At 43.2% G+C, this 20979-nt stretch overlaps 1 protein-coding gene across 2 annotated transcripts in view; it reads right to left on the bottom strand.

Moving 5' to 3' along the window:
• FER1L6 (fer-1 like family member 6) overlaps positions 1-20979 on the bottom strand; it is a 156372-nt gene that overhangs the window by 60833 nt on the left and 74560 nt on the right. For both annotated transcript variants that reach the window (XM_032803511.1, XM_032803510.1), the window contains exons 12-18: positions 18591-18699; positions 15950-16136; positions 7465-7585; positions 5891-5991; positions 5176-5266; positions 3503-3622; positions 1588-1740 (exon numbers count right to left, since the gene is read on the bottom strand). In XM_032803511.1, coding sequence (XP_032659402.1) covers positions 1588-1740; positions 3503-3622; positions 5176-5266; positions 5891-5991; positions 7465-7585; positions 15950-16136; positions 18591-18699 — 882 coding nt within the window. The remainder of the gene's footprint in view (positions 1-1587; positions 1741-3502; positions 3623-5175; positions 5267-5890; positions 5992-7464; positions 7586-15949; positions 16137-18590; positions 18700-20979) is intronic.

The following is a 20979-nucleotide window of genomic DNA, read 5'->3' as shown; positions in this document are numbered from 1 at the left end:
CCTGCTGCAGCAGGGCCCTGGGCTGCCCCACACAGCAGATGTATCACCCAGTGCTGCCCCCACCTCCAGCAGTAGTCATCAGGAGCGCCCCCCCACTAGCAGGTAAAATTTAGTCACAAGTATTTTTAGTAAACGTCATGGAGAGGTCACAGGGGCATGATTTTTTTTATTGCCCGTGATCTGTCCATGATGCTTACTAAAAATACCCGTGACTAATATGTAGCCTTAATAATGAGCATTCTCTGGCAGGAGAGAGGGACCAATATTAAGATCCTTGAAAGGGCAGACATAACAAAGCATTGAGGAAATGCTATTGAGAACACAACTCAGGTGGACTGGACATATCATCAGAATGGAAGATCTGTCTCCCAAAACAGATCTTGTGTGGGAGCAAAAGAAGGAAATGTTGTCCATATACACCCTTAAAGATAACCTCAAGAGCAGTCTGCAGCGCGGGCTGCAATCCATCTCAAAGAACTCGAGCAAATGTCTCAGGACAGGACACATTGGCAGTCTCTTGACAAGATCAGCACGTAACAGGCTTGTACAGGATCGAAGAAATCATCTCCAGACTGCACATGAAAAGCACCACAGATCTGCATCGTTGAACATCATAGATGTGGACTATATGTAGCCAACTCTGTGCATCAGGGTTCAGACTTCAGAGTCATATGTGTAGCCATAGCTGAGAATTGCTACAATATCGTCATTATCAGCAATGGACTACCAACATGTATCTCACATGCACATTTTAAACTGGAGTTATAAACAGCAATGTTTATATTATGTCTGAATCTCTGCACTTCCTCACTGTCTGAGCGTGGTGAATGTCAATCTGTTGGAGTTTTCCTTGGAGTTTTCAAATGCTGCTTAATGTATTGGTCAGAGAAGAAAGGTTTAGTGATGTTCTAACAATTTACATCTATTTGTGCATGAATAGATAGATATGCACAGTTTGGATTTATGGTACACTTTGCAGAAGCAGGAAGCCAGGAGATTAATTACTTAGACATCATGATGATGAGCATGGTATTAAAAGCAAAACAGACAGGTAGAGAATACAGATAAAATAGACAGAAAAAGAGGTCACTAACCTGAAAAGGTAGAGAAACACTGATCTATAGAATCTAGGACACAATTTTTCTATAAGAGTAAAAATGTATCCATGACAACAATGCTAAGCCAATAGAATTTATTTGTGTGTATATTTTGAGAATTTGACAAAGCATACTTAGCCTTGAAGGGTGAGGCTGTAAGGTGAAGTTGGGGAATGAGATTTCATTTGCTTTAGATTGCAATGAAGGTTTCAACACTTTTGTCCCCCAAATTGCCTTTTGTGACTCCTTAGGGGTCGTGACCCACTGGTTGAGAAATATGGATCTAAATCATACAGATAAACCCACAGATTCCTTGCAGATCGGATTTCAGATGTCTGGTGTATCAAATGAAATCATCTCCTGCATAATTTCACTCTGCATATATTTAAGATAGACATGTGTGGGCTGAATGAAACATGGATAAAAATGATGTCCATGGAGTTATCTGCTCAAAACATCTTTGTAAATGATCAAAATGTCTCAGACTTACTTTCAGGAAATGGGTTTTAATCTTCCCACAGTCTTTGCCTCTCTGTTCATTCACTGGGGAATAGAACACGTCTTTTGCTGGGATTCTTGCATATGCAACTCTTTTGTTGTTGCTGAGCATCCAGATGAACACATCAGGCACGGTATGCTGCGGCTATTAAAATGACACGGAACAGAACTTGTATGCTTTGAACACTAGAGCTACATTAACAAATGCTATTTTTATGAGAAACAATCATTAATTTTTGTTAAACATCAGTTAACAAGAGCTGACTCTTTTCAAAAATTTGACAAGACAAAGCCAGCCTTTCCTGAGAAGAGACAGCTAAGCATCATAATCTAGAGAATCTATCAATTCACACCTAAAAATCCATATACCAGACTGTGATACATATCTGCCCAAACCTCAATTCCTGAGCACACAGAGTTTGTTCCTTTTAAGGCTTTAAGCTTTTAAGGAGCTTAAACTCTGTTCAAACTATCAAAGAGAGGGTTAGTAAGTGACTTGATCATGGGCTACAAGGGCCTACACAGGGGAAAAGTGTCACATACTAAAGGATCTTTAATGTAGCACATAAAGGCATAACCAGCTGCAGTGGATGGAAGTTGAAGCTACAGAAATTCAAACTAGAAATAAGTTGCAAAGTTTGAATAGAGAATCTTACCGAGGTACATGGTGGATACACCATCACTTGAGGTCTTTAAATCAGACTGGCTGTAATTCTAATAGAGATGCTTAAACTCAACCAGAAGTTATGGGACTTGATGCAAAAATCACTGGGTGAAAAATATATGGCCCCTGTTATGCAGAAAGTCAGACTAGATGCTCATAATAGTTCCTTCTGATCTTAACATTTATGGGTTTGATACTCATTTACCCTAAGGCCTTAGGGAAAATGAAAATCAGGACCCACTATTCTACTCTCTATGAGGTCATGGTTGAATAAGCTCTCCCAGGCCCATGGAATAGCAGTACAGACACTGTTTAGTTGAGACTACAACAGGGCTCATGCACTACCCTCTTTTGTGTGAGAGTGAGATATTTGCCATGGGTCTTCCATGTAATCACAGATCCACTGGTCACAATCCCCCCTCTTCCACAACCCCTCACACTAGTGCAAGTGAAGCCTGCACACGCACAAATGTGTGGCAGGCAGAGGGTGTAGAAACTCTATGGGATACCCTATATACTACTTCTCCATCCAGCACCTTTCATTTAGGTGTTTCTTTTGCCCTAGATTCATTGTTTACTTTCAGATGAAATCTCACCATAGAGGTTTAATATTCTTTATTTAGGCAAATGTATGTACAGTGTATCCAGTTTGCCAATGTCACAGTGCCCTGGCCACAACCCCATTTCCCAGGACATTCCCATGTCAAGGGTGGTATGTGAAGCAGAAGTGCCTCACACCTGCTCTGCCCCAGGCCACACCCTCAACTCCACCCCTTCCATCAAGGCCCCACTCCACTTCTTCCTGTCCCCACTTCACCTCCGCCCTGCCTCTTCCCACCCTAGTCTGCCTCTCCCCCAAAGCACGTCCTGCCTCTCCCCTCAGTGCCTCCTACCCAGTGCAAAACAGCTGATCACTGGCAGATGAGAGGCACTGGTGGAGGGGGAGGAGCTGATTGATGGGACAGGAGGTGTGGGAGGGGGAGGGGAAGGAGCTGATTGGCAGGTCTGCCAATGGGTGCTGAGCACCCCCTTCACCTCCCCCTCCATGGATGCTCCAGCACAAGAGCACCCATGGAGTTGGCGCCTATGAGGGGATATAGAGTAGTGGGGATCACCAGCTAGTCAGTCTAGTCAGAATCTAACCCAGAGTTTTACTTATTATACTGTATTATATAGACTTGTCATCTTAGTTAAAACATTAGATACTGTGACTAGGTAAAGTCCTGTGTCACTGGTGAATTACCTCATCAACCAAGAATCGGATTTTTTCTACAAAGTTCTGTGTTTCACGCATCACTTCATCTACTTGCATCTTTTTTTTCTGTTGCTGAACAATTCCATTGGCATCAGAGGACATTGCTTCCTGGAACAGGAGTAGACAATAGGTAAATATTTCATATACACTTCCCAGTTCATGAAAAACGTATTTCAAACTATCCAACTGCGCATGCAAGGGGAAATAACTACTCAGCTTCACTCTGGAAAATGCTTCCTCCCCCCACCAAAATTTCAAAGCAGAGGACAAATTAACTATCAGGAAATGATTCTAGCTATACAAAATGTGCATTTTCTCCAATCTGTGTGTGTGTTTACACAGTGAAGGTCCCCAGAAATTTGTTTACTGCTCCTAGCACAATAGGGCCCTGATCCTGATGGAAGGCTTTGATCGATACTGTACTACAAACAATGGCATAAAAATAATACATACATATACTGTGCAACCACAAGGTATAGTAGAAAATGCAGGCCTATTAGGATATGTAAAGATCCCTCTATATATTTACTGCATAATAATGATGTTTTATGATGACACTAACATGATCTGCTCCTGAAAGATGGTGTTAATTTTACTGGGAGTTGCTAGTACTTATCAATCGTCTGGATCAGTCCCCTATGTGTATATATTAAAAATGTATCCTCTCATACTGAGAAAAGATGGTCCACTGGGTAGGTTAGTAATTGAGGCCTCAGAAGACAGGTTCAGGGCCCTGCTCTGCCACAGGCTTTTTTGTGTATTCTCGGGCAAGTCACTTAGTATCTCTGTCTCAGCTTCTCAATGAATCTGTGCCTCAGTTTCCCATCTATAATATGCAGGTAAGAGTATTTCCCTACTTCACAGGGTGGTTGCAAAGAGACATAGATAAAGATTGTGTGGCACTCAGATGTTACAGTAGTGGGAGCCATACAGGATAGCTAGAACACAGATGTATATACATAAAATCTAGAGGGAGATAAAAAATGTATGGATATTTAATTCTCTTTAGACGTTCTGTGCCAGGGTCTCATTTACTGTAAGATCTTTTTATGCTATTCTGACTTAAAATGGATGCAGATGTGACAGAGCAGTGTAAACGAGGCTTAGTGTAAATGAAAATAAAAATCAGACTAGCCCTATTAACTTTGAAAAATCAAACAAGAATATTTTTAAATATACACACATTTGTCTAGATCTATCTATAGCTGTTGCTATATTAAGAGATACATGTAAAAACAGCAAAAATGTGATGGGCCTGATTCTTCTATAACTTAGGCCCAGATCCAGCAAAGCAATCAGGCCTGGGCTAAATCAGTGCCTTACAACTAGTGTAAATCAGGACTAACTCTACTGAACTGTCAGGAATTACACTACTGTAAAATCAGGGTAGGTATGAAGGAAAACAAAGCTTTCTGCTATAATTGCTTATTTCATGTTACATATTGAAAATAATATGTTCAAAATGACTTTAAAGACTCTTAAAACGTTTTGCTTAACACAGTAGCCTTTAAAAAGAAAGATCTTGGATGTAATTTTCACATGCATTATGAAACACTCTGGCACCGAGAAACCAAATCCAAATTACTACACACACACTGCATATGTTTAAGATTAACTCATTTATATATTGTGCCAGTGCTTAAAGAGGGAGCCGTTCATACCAGTTCTTGCCTGCACATCATGAGTCTTTTTTTGTCCAAAGCAGTCTGGTTCATCCCTTGAGGCTTCTTTTCAGCATTAGCGATGAAGGCTCTGAGATCAGCGGATAGTAATACAGAAATATTTGTTATGAGATTACCTTATTAAGATGGCTGATAATATAGACTGCAAGTAAATTGTTATCTGGCACAGTGCATGAAGCAGAAGATGGTGATGCTGGAATTGTCAGTCTAATATAAATGTTGAAGGCAGCATCTATACTAGAGAGAGTTAAGCAGTACATACAATCTGTACTGTAATGTTCAGACATAAATTAATTCATTCTTGCAGTTTGCCTGTATTTTGGGCCCAATCCTGTCCATCTTGCTCAGGGCACAATGGGAGTTCTGCTTGTGCAAGATTTTTATGTGTCTGTCTTGCACCTTATTGCTTCTCAATTATTCTCATATAAATGTTTTATTTTGAGAGTCCAGAAAGCCTAAGATCGAATCCAGTAATTGACAGATGGAAAACAAGTCCTGGAAATTAAATAAAATTATATTGCGTAAAATAGGAGCCAGAAGTTGTAAAATTCTTTGCTTTTACCACAGAATACAAAGTACAGCAAATTAAGCTCATTTTATTTTTCATGCATCCTGCCAATTTATGGGTCCATAGCCTAGAAATTGCTATCAATGTATAAAGTACACTTTATGCTCCTCTAGTAAACTGGGTTACCTGCATTGACTGATGAAGGCATATAGAATGCTGTTCATTTTCTCTTCTGACGCAGTCTCTGAAACTTTGATCAAATCTTTTACTTCCTCTAACCCTTCTTCCTAAGAACAAGATGTGAAAAAAAACAGTTGTATAAAGAAGAGCTGTCAGTGTAATAATTTGTACTCCGGATATTCGGAATCTAGCCAGTAAGAGGAAGACAGGTGATCTTGCAACTTGAAAAGTTTGAGCTTGGACATACCGCTAAGTTTGGAGCATGCCAAGGAAGGACCACAAGTGTGTGATTCTGTTTGGGCCTTTCTACGCCTAAAGTATTGATTTAGAGGCCATATTCTTTACCTAATTTGTAAATGTAAGTGAGTGGGGAGTACTCTCTAGTGGTTAAATTACAAGAGTTGTGGTTTCCTGGGTTCTATATATAGATCTGCCATAAGCTAGATGATTGTCTTAGGCTAACCATTTAGATCATAATTGTTTAAATTTGGGTGCCTAAAATAACACACTTACGTTCATATATGAGGCCCAATGCAATGCCCAGTGACATCAATGGGGATTGGATTGATTCCTCAGGTGTTCAATTAAGTGGCTTGATTTTCAGAGATGAACTCAGTGACAGCTGTAGGTGCTTAGACACTCTGAAAAGTGGCATATGCTGACTGCAATGAGCTATCCCATTCAGGAGACAGGCTGTGCCACTGCACAAGGGTTAAAGCAAAAAGCAAAGTAATCTGCTATGTTTCTAAGACCTTCCACTCCCAATACAGCACATGGGTTTCTTCTCTCCTGCTGTGCCTGCACAATCTGTGAACTCCCTTGCTTCAGCTGCAGTGAAGGGAGCCATCTACTCCCTTCATTTACCTGCAAGTAGGGAGGAGGGAATCTGTCCTTTGCTGAGTCTCTGTGCAGACCTGCTTATCAGATATACTGGTAGAGCTCCCTGAATGAAGGACTGTGGGAAGGGTCCCTTTTCCTGATGTACTCTTATTGGAGATATGCCATCCCAGTCAATCAGCCAACCCAGAAGAAATCCTTTGCCCTCTACACACTCGGTGTGATCTGGAACATCATTCAGAAGGGCTGTACTGCAGTATATATAGCAAAAGGATTGGGGGAGAGTCTGGGACTTATCCCTGGCAAGTGAGCAAGTTTAGGCTGCTGCATAATGCCAAGACTGACTTTACGTAACTGCTTCCTCAGGGGGACAGGGTGAAGCTTCCTATGGCAGCCCAGGAACATGCTGGGGTCTCTACAGGCCAGGAGCTACATAGGCTTATTTGGACAGGATAGACACCAGAGTTGGCTGGAAAAGGAATCTTTTCCCGTAGAAAATTTAGACAAAAACAACAAAATATAGCTTTTGTCAAAGTTATCAGTGGAAACAGAACACTTGAAATGCTTCTGGTCTTTGACTGAAAATTTTCAGTATTCTGAGGATATGGAAATTGAAAATTTCTGAGGAAAACAGACCCTTTCCACAGAGGTTTTTATTTAGTCAAAAACCCAATTTTCCATCAAAAAAGGGTTTTGACAGATACTTTCCAACAAATTCTGACCATATGTAGTACCAGGCTTACCAACAGATCTGCCATTTTCTCTAGGACATTGGACAAGTACAGTCGGAAGGTCTGATCTCCCCAGTAGCTCTTTATATAGACACACGGCTTCTTCTCATCATATGGCAAGTAGTGATAGTTCCTGTGAAAATACATTAAATGCTGTGAGCAGTCTGGAATCAAATGTAAATAATGGGCCAAATCGTTGGGTGCAAGGGTTATATGGTGGACAGATCCAGGCCAGTGGGGTACAGGAGTCTGGTAGAGGACAAATATACTGGTCACTGGCTGAGTAGTTTTCTGTTCCCTTGAGTGGATTTGGTGTGCACGGTGCCGCAGAAAAGAGGTGATTTTAAAAAAAAAAAAAAAAAGGTATAGAGGTTTTTGTTTTTTTCACCACAAAGGATGAATTATACGGGCATTGATCATAAGAATCAAGAACGGCCCGCGTACCAGGTCAGCCAAAGGTCAACTAGCCCCAGTTATCTGTCTTACCACAGTGCAGGCCAGGTGCCAAAGAGTGAACCTAAAGCCAATGATCAAGTATCTCTCTCCTGCCATCCATCTCATCCTTTGACGAACAGAGCTGACCATTCGCTTACCCATCCTGGCTATAATAGCCGTTAAGGACAACCTCATGAATTATTAGTTCTTCTTTTTTAACCTGTTATAGTCCATAGCCTTCACAACTCTCAGGCACAGGAGTTCAAAGTTGACTGTGCATGTGTGAAGAAGAAACTTCCTTTGATTTTTTTAAAACGCTGCTATTAATTCAGGTTGTGACCTCAGTCCTGTATTATGGAATAGGTAAATAATTTTCCTTATCCACTTTCTCAACCATACTCATGATTACATACCCTCTATATATCCCCCTTATTCCTCTTTCCAGCTGAAGAGACCTAGCTCTTAATCTTTCACTCATTTGGACTTCCAAACCCCTAATCATTTTAGTTGCCTTTTCGACTTTTATCTAGTGCTAGTAATATCTTATTTGAAGTGAGAAGACCACCGCAAGAATGTGGGCATACCAATACTTTATAGGGCAATAATTATTCTCAGTCTTGATTCTCTATGCCCTTGCTAATGATTTTCTAACATCCTGTTTGCTTTTTTGACCACCTCTGCGCACTGCGTGGACATTTAGGACATCCACGATGACTCCAAATCTTTTTCCTGACTCTTTGTAGCTAAATTAAGGCGCTCATATATTGTAGTATAGTTGGGTTATTTTTTCAATGTGCATCACTTTAATTTTATCACATTAAATTTCATTTGACCAATTTGTTGCCCATCACTTAGTTTGTTAAGATCTTTATGAGTTCTTCACAATCTGCTTTGGTCTTACATATCTTGAGTAGTTTAGTATCACTGCAACTTTCACCTCACTGTTTACCCTGTTTCTCCAGATAATTATGAATAATTGTATAGGATTGTCCTAGGACTGACCCTGTGGAGCGGAACCCATAGTACCCAAGAAACACATTGCACACACTAGTATACAAGCTACGGCGGTCCAGCAGGAGGCTACCCGTGTCCAGGCAGCTGCCCAATGGGAGGCAGGGCGGCTGCAGCAAAAGACTAATCGCCTGCTGATGGACCATGCTTCTCAAGACCGGGCTATGTTGCGGGAACTGGTAAACCAGGTAAGACCCATATAGAGTTGAACTGCAGCCATGATGGGACGAAGATCATACGGGCCAGCCATTGGCTGCAGAAAATGACACGGGAGGATGATGTAGAGGCATACCTTCTGGCCTTTGAGAGGACAGCCCTACGGGAGGCCTGGCCTTGAGATCAGTGGTCTGGCATCCTTGCCCCATTCCTGTGTGGGGAGGCCAGAAGGCTTACTATAATCTGGCTGAAGAGGCTGCAGCAGACTACCCCCAGCTGAAAGCAGAGATCCTGGTCAGATCTGGGTTAACGACCGCAGTGCGGTCCCAACGGTATCACGAGTGGAGGTACCAGGAAAACAAAACCCCACGGTCCCAATTGTATGACCTCATCCATCTCAGACGAAAGTGGTTGCAAATGGAGTCCCGGAGTCTGGAAGAGATACTAGAGGTTCTGATCATCGACTGATACATGAGGGGGCTACCGCCAAACCTTCGTGCTCGGGTAAACCAGAACGAACCCTCCACCTATGATGAGGTTGTCGCACTGGTAGAAAGGTGAAGGACAGTGAGGGAGCTGACCCGACCAATTAAGGAAGAGGCATCCCAGGTTAAACTAGCATCACCAAGCCCTAGAGCTCGGGTGACTGGGCAACCAGGGGATCACAAGTGAAAAAAGAGAGGGGCTGAAGGCCCACCAGAAGCCACAAAGAGTCAGAGCACTGAGGGAGAAGAGGATCATGATGTTAGACTGTCCAAACCAAGAGACCGGGGAATGCCTAAGGCCCCATACAGATGTTATGCCTGCAGGGAGTGGGGACATATACCTGCACAGTGTCCCAATGCTGAGGAGCTGATGCAGTGTAACCTGGGGAACTGGGCAGACCCATGCTCCCTAATCCACCTTGTGGGAGTCTCACTAACCCCACATATGTACACCAAACCAGTAAAGCTAAATGGGATAAAGACCACAGCACTGGTTGATTTGGGAAGTGCTATCACGCTTGTCTCGGGGAAGCTTGTGAAGTGTAGTCAGCTGCTGCAGGCTAAGCGTACGGAGATAACATGCGTCCATGGGACAGTTAGTTATTACCCTACCATCCCAGTAAAAATTGAGATTCAGGGGAACACTACTGAGGTAGCAGCAGGTGTAGTCCCTAAACTCCCGTACCCAGTACTCATAGGGAGGGACTTCCCAGGGTTTGGAGACTTACTCCCAGTAGGAGAATTGGAGAAAGAGGGGAACCCTGAAGTTAGTGAAGCATCCACAGCAGACTGTCAACCTCCAGTCTTCTCTGAAATATCCCCAGATTTATTTGCCATTACCAGACAGGGTAGAAAGTCAAAAAGGGAAAGGAGGGCAGCTAAGGCCTTGGGAACCCGAATACTGGCCCAAAGCCAGAGGGTCACTCTCGTAGGTAGGCGGACCCGAGCAGCTGAAAAGAAGGCCACCCAGGAGGAAGAAGCACCCGAGTCTGACCCCCACCGTAACGCTCCTGAACCAGTAGAGGCAACAGAGACTGGGCCCCTAGATCTTGGGCAGATTAGCCCCGGGTGAGGAAATTTTGGACAGGACCAGGTTGAAGACCCAAGGTATGAGAAGATTAGAAAGGAGGTGACTGAAATAGATGGGGTCCCCGTGGAAGGGAGAACCCAGGGACCAGGACCCTACTTCATAATGAAGAAGAATCTCTTATACCGGGTTGCACCAGTACAGGGGCAGAAGGTACAGCAGATCTTAGTACTTCAAAAACACCAGAACGCTGTATTAAGTCTTGCTAATAGTCATCTTTTTGGGGGGCACTTTAGGGTAGAGAAGACCCTGGCACAAGTCCTACGACGGTTCTTCTGGGCTGGAGTACACGAAGAAGTGCGGAGGTACTGTGCGTCTTGCCCAGAGTGTCAGCTGCACAGTCCCCATCCCCATCTGAGGGCACCTTTAGGACCCCTTCCCATCATAGACGTTCCCTTTGAGTGAATAGCCATGGACCTAGTGGGGCCCCTGGAGAAGACGGCTCGGGGCCACCAATATATACTTGTTGTTTTGGACTATGCTACTCGCTACCCAGAAGCCGTCGCCCTGTGGAACACAGCCTCTAAAATGATAGCCAAACAGCTGGTGGGGATCTTTGCCTGAGTGGGGCTACCAAAGGAGATATTAACAGACCAAGGAACCCCATTTATGTCAAAGCTAATGAAGGACCTCTGTACGCTGCTCCATGTACATACCCTGAGAACTTCAGTTTACCATCTGCAGACTGATGGGTTGGTAGAAAGGTTTAACCGAACCCTCAAGGCTATGATAAGGAAGGTGGTAAGTCGGGACGGGAAGGATTGGAACATCCTACTGCCCTACCTTATGTTCGCTATCCGGGAGGTACCTCAGGCCTCAACTGGGTTTTCCCCATTCGAATTACTATACAGACGTCACCCCCGTGGCATACTAGATATTGCCAAAGAGATTTGGGAAGAGGAACCCAATGAGGGGAGAAATGTAATAGAACATGTAATACAGATGCGAGACCAGATAGCCCGTGTCACCCCTATTGTATGGGAACATTTGGAAAAGGCACAGGAAGCCCAGAGAACCTATTACAATCACCAGGCAAAAGTCTGACAGTTCCAACCAGGGGATCGGGTGATAGTGTTGGTTCCCACAGCAGAAAGCTAGCTTCTGGCCCAATGGCAGGGGCCCTATGAGGTGGTTGAACCTGTGGGGGAAGTAACCTACAAGGTGCGGCAGCCAGGATGCCGAAAACAAGAACAGATTTATCACATCAACCTTCTGAAACCCTGGCATGCACAAGAGGCATGCATAACTATCCAGGAAAGCAAGCCTTCCAAACAGGTGAGAGTGTCTCCCGATTTAACACCAGACCAGAAGAATGAGGTATCTGAGATGATCTTCTGGAACCAAGATGTGTTTTTGACAAAACCAGGTCGAACAACTGAGACACATCACCACATTGTCATGAACCCTGGGGCCAGAATAACAATGAGGCCATATCGGGTGCCAGCGGCTAAAAGGGAGGAAATAAAAGCAAAAGTAAAAAAAATGCTGGAGTTGGGGATCATCGAAGAATCCCACAGTCAGCGGTCCAGCCCAATCGTGCTGGTGCCCAAACCTGATGGCACCACAAGGTTTTGCAACGACTTCTGGTGACTAAACGAAGTATCCCAGTTTGACGCGTACCCCATACCTCACGTAGATGAGCTAGTGGATCATCTGGGGAATGCCCGGTGCTTGACTACCCTAGACTTGACAAAGGGGTACTGGCAGATTTCCCTTACAGAAGACACAAAGAAAAAGACTGCATTCTCTACATCAGAGGGTCTTTTTCAATATACTGTCCTCCCTTTTGGACTACATGGGGCCCCAGCTACTTTCCAGCACCTCATGGACAACCTATGATGCCCGCATAACAGTTATGCTGCTTCCTACTTGGACGATGTGGTCATTCATGCCCCAGACTGGGAAACCCACCTAGAGAAGGTGGAGGCAGTTCTTGATACCTTCAGGCGAGCTGGCCTTACAGCAAACCCTGCCAAGTGCACTGTAGGGTTTACAGAGGCCAAATATCTTGGCTACATTGTGGGAAAAGGTCTGGTAAAACCCCAAGTGAACAAGTTGGAGGCCATTCAAAACTGGCCCCGACCACGTCGCAAGAAACAAGTCCGGGAACTCCTAGGTGTAGTGGGGTATTACCGACGATTTATCGCCCACGTTGTCACAAAGACAAGCCCTCTGACAGACCTAGTGAAAGCCCGTGGACCTGATCTGGTGAGATGGTCTGATGCAGCAGAGGAAGCATTCACAGACCTACAGACCACCCTCTACATTAACCCTGTGCTGATAGCCCCTGATTTCACCAAGGAATTTATCCTGCAGACAGAAGCATCGGAAGTAGGGTTGGAGGCCATTCTATCACAGATGGTGGTGGAGGAGAAACACCCAATTCTCTACCTCAGTAGGAAACTCCTTCCAAGGGAACAAAAATATGCAGTGGTGGAGAGAGAGTGCCTCGGCGTAAAATGGGCCATGGAAGTATTGCGCTACTAATTGCTCGGGTTCAGATTTGTCCTCGTGACCGACCACGCCCCTCTTCAATGGATACAGCAGAAAAAGGAGAAGAACACAAGGGTGACCAGGTGGTCCTTATCCCTCCAACCTTTCGAGTTCCGTGTGCAACACAGAACAGGGAGCCGTCACGGTAATGCCGATGGCTTGTCACGTGTGCACTGTCTGCGATCCCAAGCTGCCCAACTCCTTGGTGTTGAGCAGGGGAGAGGGATATGTGACAGACCCAGGTCAGTGGGGTACAAGAGTCTGGTAGAGGACAAATATACTGGTCACTGGCTGAGTAGTTTTCTGTTCCCTGAGTGACCAGAGCAGGAGCTGCACTAGAGTAATCAGGAACCTGCTAGAACCAATTCAGGCAGACAAGCTGATTAGAACACCTGCAGCCAATCAAGGCAGGCTAATCAGGGCACCTGGGTTTAAAAAGGAGCTCACTCCAGTCAGGAGTTGAGGGGGAGAGCTGGAGGAGAGGAAGTCCGTGTGAGGATCTGGGAGCAAGAGGCACAAGGAGCTGAGAGAGAGAGGGTGTGCTGCTGGAGGACTAAGGGTATAAGCGTTATCAGACACCAGGAGGAAGGTCCTGTGGTGAGGATAAAGAAGGGGTTTGGAGGAGGCCATGGGGAAGTAGCCCAGTGAGTTGTAGCTGTCATGCAGCTGTTACAGGAGGTACTATAGATAGCTGCAATCCACAGGGCCCTGGGCTGGAACCCAGAGTAGAGGGTGAGCCTGGGTTCCCCCCAAACCTCCCAACTCCTGATCAGACACAGGAGGAGTTGACCCAGTCTGTTGGGAAGATCACTGAGGTGAGCAGATCTGCCAATAAGCGCAGGACCCACCAAGGTAAAGGAGAAACTTTGTCACAATGGGTCTACTTCACTCTGTCAATGGACTGGCCACCCATTGATACACCATTTCATCTCTGAGTGTGAGTATAAGAGTAGCATTTGTGTAAGTAGTAATTGCATACCTGTTTGCTTAACTAATCACTTTTCTTTTTAATAAAGTTGGGTTTTATCATTCAGAGTGTCACCTAGTGGTTTGCTACTAAATGTAACTGACCTAGAGACTTGCACCTGAAAACTAAAGTGGGTTTTATTGCACCCTTATCTTTAGCAACATCCTATGAACTGGGAACATTTCAACATAACGTCACAAAAGGCCGCACTGGCCCACACTATTGGGGAAAAGAGAAAATCCATCCATACACTCATCCCCCAGGGAATTATATGATGGGAACTCATTGAATTATGATTCCCAGAGCTTCTTGACCCTTTCAAGGGTCACTGGTATTGTTTTGTTTTTGTATTTGTAGAGGGGATGATTTGGCCTTATTGTGACAGAGAACACTGTACTCTTATAAGAATGAGACATGACATCCTATCATTAATTTCGCTATGAGGAGTTGAACAGAGTCATATTTTCATGGCTAGTTTGTCCTTGTTATACATTGTTATATTAAATATGAAAAATACCCGGCAATTTACTAATGCCTTTTGCACGGGTGGGAGAAGTTGCATATGACTGGTTGGGAAAGCCGTTTTCTATACTTTTGTTAATCTGTTAGCAGTGTGAAATGCCAAATTGGATTTTTTGTTTCTATTTTTACTGTTAATTTATGGGTGTTAGCACAATATTTTTTTGACATATTGAATGTCCCACTGTAGTACTGATTATTATTAGGAATATCCTTTCAGTGACAGTGATTACAATTACCAATGATATTCCTGCTGTCTGATGGCCCTAGCTGTTCAAGTGGCTGCAGACACCATGAGAAGAGAAAAATAAATAAAAAACAATGTATATCTACACAAATTAGAGGGAAATGGATCCTTAATGAGAGAAAGCTTTATAAATATCTGAGTAAGCTAAAAATGGAATTGCAGCTTTGAAGAGTGTTTCATTCTTTTACTGCAGCTATTTAAACCTGAATTCCTGTCAGGTTCAGAAATCAGAACAGAGATCCAGATCCAAAATTCCCAGATGGTCCCTATGTCTATAACTCCTGCTGGCAGTGCCTTGAAGCCTACAGGAAGAGCTACTGTCAAGTTCTGGGCCTCCTGTATTATAGAACTTCCTCTGCTTGGCACTCAATAATGTCAGGAATAGTTCTATCAACTACTGTGTTTTATTGATATGTTTGACATGAAATGAAATGTGTGAGTGTGAGAGAAAATCACCTCTGTACATTAACAAGTCCATCTGCAAACTTCGTTTTGTATTTTTTTGCTCCATCAACTCTCCATCTTTTCTCCATGGTCTGTTCTTCTGTTCTCCACCCCCCACCATCTGTGCTATTATTTGTTATTTAAATCTTATTTTCTAGATCTTGAAACGTTTTGGAAATCTGATTATCTGCAAAATCAGGACCAGATTCTGATACCCTTGTCCACTTGAATAATACCTGCTCTTCATGTAGTCTCACTGATTTCAGCGGAGCTACTTACAGAGTAAAGTACTAATCACTGTCATTAAGGGTATTGGACTCTGGCCCTAAATTTGTACTGAACTGAATTGAAAAAGCTACTCTCCCTTCTCTGACTCTATCATGTGGCATTGTAATATAGTCTTGTTAAAGGCACCAAAAGTTCTAAGGACAATGCACATTTGATCCAAGATCCTTAGCTGGTGTAACCCAAAGCAGATCCATTGACTTGAATAGGGCTTTCCTGATTTACACTGGCCAATTATGTTTTAGCACATTCTACAATAGGCTGTTCAGTGCTGTTAGCAATTGTTAAATAAAAAAACCTACATCCTAGTGTTACAGGGCAAAAGCCAGAAAGCTACACATTAAGGTCATGAAGTTCAAACATTTTACCGATTTCCTTCTGTGAGGAGCGGCTTCTCAGGGTGAGTGGTGGATATCATTGGTACTGGAATGTCATGTGATGCTTTACCGTCCCCTTCGTGCAGTAATGGGGCACTTTCTTCCTCTTCTCCCTCATGTCCCTTCTTTTTACTACCAATTTCTGGTGATTCTCCATCAATAACATTTCCAAAGTTACCTAGAGATACAAAACAAGGTTATAAGGGCAGGGGATAGAATCAGGCTACGTAGGAGATAGGGTGATAAACCTGAGTGAACTGCTCTTCTTTGTTTTATTGTTAATGCACCCCAAAATTGTATTAGCCTATTTTTAAAAAGTGACATAGGAATGTAGATATATTTAATTGTTGCAGTCCTTTAGGGCAGCTCCCATTTCCTTATTTCCTACTCTTGTGCAGGAACTGCCCCTAGTAGAGATACCTAAGCTAACTCCTGCTCCTTTTTTCTAGCTGTCTTTACAGGAGCTTTTCTTTGCAGTGAAGAGCCTGGAAGCACCAAGTGACCTGCCAGGTCTCCACAGATCAGCTGTCTGGGTAATCTGTTTCCAGTAATCCCTAGTCTACAGTTTGAGAACCACTGGTTTAACCACTGTATGATGGTCCATATACAGCAGGAGCTGGATTGTGTCCTCTTGCAATAGTTTTACAGTGTGAAGCCTTATGTGCTCACAACAGACATCTGTGTTGTCCAAGAGACTGTTAAATGGAAACATTAGTCTCTTGCAAATTCAGGGATCGGAGGGAGCATGTCCTGATAATGAGTGCAGAGACTGGTGAATGTCTGGGATCCAGCTGGTATGGATTTAGTTAAAAGCCCTGCAAAGTTTGAGATATTTTTACAGATTTCATTACAAAGTTAGAGCCAGAGAATTATTTTGTAGAATTTCTGGAGTGAAGCACAAAGCAGACAAACCCCGTGTACAAAAAAACCCAAAGTGATTCCAACTGAACCCCTCTGCCCCCACCTTTTACTTAGCTGACTATTCTGGCAATGCTCTGTTGTCTATTGGTTATGGCAGCAAGGGTTAGCCACATTATCTGTCTAGGCTCCACCCCAGCAAGATTAATAAGGCTAAGCTGGTTACTTCTGTTAAATGGTAATATAGGACTGGTGTACGAAGTATAGCAATGTGCTGCCTTTGAATGGGTGATGCTGCCCTCTAGTAGCTGGCCCACAGAGATAATATGAAACCGACGTTAGCTAATGAAATTCTAAGAGGTGCCTGAATTTTTGGAGTGGATAGTACAGAGTTGTAACCCCAGTTCCCAGTGTGTGTATGAAATTTCAGTGGTGATTGTATCTGCTCTTTGCAACACATGGATCATAATTACAAAAGCTGTTTTCAGATGTGTTGAAGCCTGTTTTCATTCAAGCTAATTTAGCATTGTATAGGTTCAGAAGTGGCCTTACTAACAGCAGTGCTGTGGGGAACATGTTGCACTCATGATGCACAAATTTCATCTAACAATATTGTCATACCTATAGAAAGGGAGGGCAGTTGTCAGTTGACATGAGGAGGGTATGTATCAACCTGGCTATTACAATATTAATTAGGGATGGGCTTGAGGCTGAAATTGGGGTTTTGAATCTCAGACCCCACAATGTTCTCACCTAGATTTTGGCTCAGCCCAATGGCTATTAGCCACATTTGGATCCCAATTCCAAACACGCACAAAGCTGGAGGGTGCCAGAACCAGTTTTCAGATCCAGACTTACTGCCAGTTTTAATTCCTAATGCAAACTGATCTTTGGCCTTTATTGCACAAGTACACGAATGAGCTTGCTGTTAATTTTGGTTTATTTTCCCACTGAATGTCAGCATAAGTCAATATTACACATTGCTTTGTTTGCCTATGAGGTCACTCCCTGCACTCACATTCTTCAGAAGGAACACATGTCCAGATACATGAGCGAACATAAGGAAAATATGGGACTGTCACTGTGCACAGAGACCTCATTCGACAGGTAAACCAAGAAAGGATGGGCAAAGTCCTTCAGGCAAAATCAGGTTCAATCCAGGCTTTCACCTGGAACTGATCTTTCTGAGGTTTGGAAATGTTCAGCTAACATTTATAAAAAGATCTTTCATTTTCTTTTTATGCTGCACTTAGGGCAAATCCTGGCCCCGCCACAACAGCTGCAGAGGAGCCCTTGTGCAGCAGAACCAGTAGAGGGCAGGATTTAGCCAGGCTTCTTAGAGGAAATTCTTAGATCTGCACTGATCTCCTCTACACAAGCATGCAGGAAGGGCCAGGGTGTCAGTAGGATTGGGCCAGATCCCCTGCAGAAAGGATCCATTAGAGCCATGGGAGCTGCAGTAGCTGCTGGAAAGCAATCTGCAGGTTGGGAAGAATAGTCCTTGTGATTCATCACTCTCACAGAGATACCCAAGACACAGTGTACTATGCTAGATGGCACTAGATGAGAAGATTTGGACCTATGAAATCCAACTGTGACTGAAAACAAAGACTCAGAGCTTCCAGATTAAGTGGAAGGAAACGCCAGTGCCATGACGTTCAGAGATTAATTGAAATTTATAGGTATTTCTCTGCAGTCAGCCCCTTCAATAACAGTCAGCTTGATGCACTGAGACTTAACTCCTTCACTGGAGAAGCATTTTATACATCCTTACCAACAGAAACTTCAAAGCTTATTGGCTTATCTCCAACCTTCCTGTCAATCATCGTGGCTTCAAAAAATGCCCCAAAGAGAAGGAATTCTTCAGAGTCCTCTTTGTGGATCTGTGGGGGGGGAAATGACATTGGTTTTACGTTTTATTGTTTTCTTAGTATACAGAAGCAGCGCTTAACTGATGCCAAGACTTGCCAGGGCTGAGCCCCAGTGCCTCTGGACTTGTCACATCAGTTATGAAAATAAAAAAAATTGCTTGAGCCTTGGCATCTAATTGCTTGATCCCCAGCACCTCTTTCATTACAAATAAAGCACTGCACAGAAGTCTCTATGAATGGTTTCAGCACATTCATTTACTGTCATATAATCATACAAATTATCTATTTTTGTTTCAGTACAACAGTGAAATTTCACTCTCTTGAAATAAATCATATTAAGCTTATTGTGGCAATATAACTTCCACAGAGCAATGATGTAGTTCGACTACAGTATGTAACATTCTAATGAATTCCCACTTAGAGTTTTCACATCTGTGCTGCCCCCTTGTGGCTCCTCAGAGTCACTTCATAAAATCATAGAATGTAGGGCTGGAAGGGATCTCAAGAAAAGCCATCTAGTCCAGCCCCCTTTGCTGTAGCAGGCCCAAATAAACCTCTCAAACCATCAGTGACAGGTGTTTTTCCAAGTTATTCTTAAACTTCCAGTGATGAGGATTCCACAGCCTCCCTTGGAAACCTATTCCATTGTTTAACTGTCTTTATAGTTACACATTTTTTCCCTATATCTAACCTAAATGACCCTTACTGCAGATTAAGCCCATTACATCTTGTCCTAACTTCTGTCGGCATGATAATAATTGATCATTGTCCTCTTTATGACAGCCCTCAACATATCTGAAGACTTATCAGGTTCTGCCTCTGCCTTCTTTTCCCAAGACTAAACATACCCAGTTTTTTTAAACTTTCCTCACAGGTCAGGTTTTCTAAACCTTTTATTATTTTTATGGTTCTCTTCTGGTCGCTCTCTCCAATTTGTCTGCATCCTTTCTAGGTGTGGTGCCTAGCTGAGACCTCACCAGTGCTGAGTAGAGCAGGACAATTATCTCCCTCATCTTACATCCAACACTCCTGGTATGTACCCTAGAATGATATTAGCTTGGGAGATACTGAGCATTCTCAAGTCAATGAGATTTGAAGGTGCTCAGCATCTTCTCAGGAAGCACTCAGCACCTCGCAGTATCAGAGCCCCAGTCCAAAGCCCATTGCAATCCATGGGAGTCTTCTCATTCAGTGGGCTTCGGATCAGACCCCAGTACACTTTTAGTTGTTCAAAGGCTGTAAGCACAGTGTTAGTGTGTATGGTTCTCTGATATTTTCTTTCACTGTGGGAATGCTGATTTACTGAGTATAAATCCGAGCACAAGTTGGCCCAGGGAGTCTCCTAAAAGACTGCGTAATGGGGCAATGAACGAAAGAAACCATGTGTATTTTAATACTTGTTTGCCTGCCTTTCTCAAAGGAACAAACTGCTCTTGGTATAGCCCAATGTATATATGTCTTGAAATAAGTATGCAGTGTACTGCTGCAGGGGATAACTCTAAGCTGAATTTCAGTTTTCATTTCCCTGTTGCATATTTTTTTTTAACATTACCATGAAGCATATGGCAATGAGTGAAACCAGGATTCAGAATCTGTGCCACACTCTTCTATTTCCATTTACAAAAGTAATACATTTTGAACGCTCATTATGTTCTTGGTGTTGGTGCTCAGTCAGTAATGTCAGGTTATGAGAGACAATGATTTACCCCAATCTGCAGAGAGACCTCAAACATGTTGCACATTTTATCACTTTTCCATTTATTTGTAATCTCCAGCATTCTTGACTTCCCTTTTACATGTCTGTAACATAATGATTCTGTCTACAGCAGCAGGAAATATATTTGAATGTCAACAAGGAAAGACTATCAAACAGTATGGAGATGTTATTGCATTTTATTCATTCTGAATTTGAGAGTCAGACACCAGTTGCTAACAATTATCTTGACTGTAAAAAATCCTTATTGTTACTATTAAATGGCATTACAGTAGTGTCTATTTATCTACGTGAGATACTTCTATAGTCCCTATTACTTTATCTGAGCACTTCAGAATCTTTAGTGTATTTATCCTCAGAACACCCCATTACCCTCATTAACAGATGGAGAACTGAGTTACAGACACTCAAAGGTATTTAAGTTCCTAACTCCCATTAAAATCAATGGGAGTTAGAAGCCTTTGAGGACCTGACCTAAATGACTTGCCCAAGGTCACCGTGGTAAAGCAGAAAATTGAACCTGGGGTTCCAAGTCCACTCTAGAGCTGTAACCACTGGACCCCCCTTCCTCTCACATT

Source organism: Chelonoidis abingdonii, chromosome 2 (assembly GCF_003597395.2).
Source record: "Chelonoidis abingdonii isolate Lonesome George chromosome 2, CheloAbing_2.0, whole genome shotgun sequence".
In the NCBI taxonomy this organism is placed as follows: Eukaryota; Metazoa; Chordata; order Testudines; family Testudinidae; genus Chelonoidis; species Chelonoidis abingdonii.
This window is presented reverse-complemented; position numbering and strand designations above follow the sequence as displayed.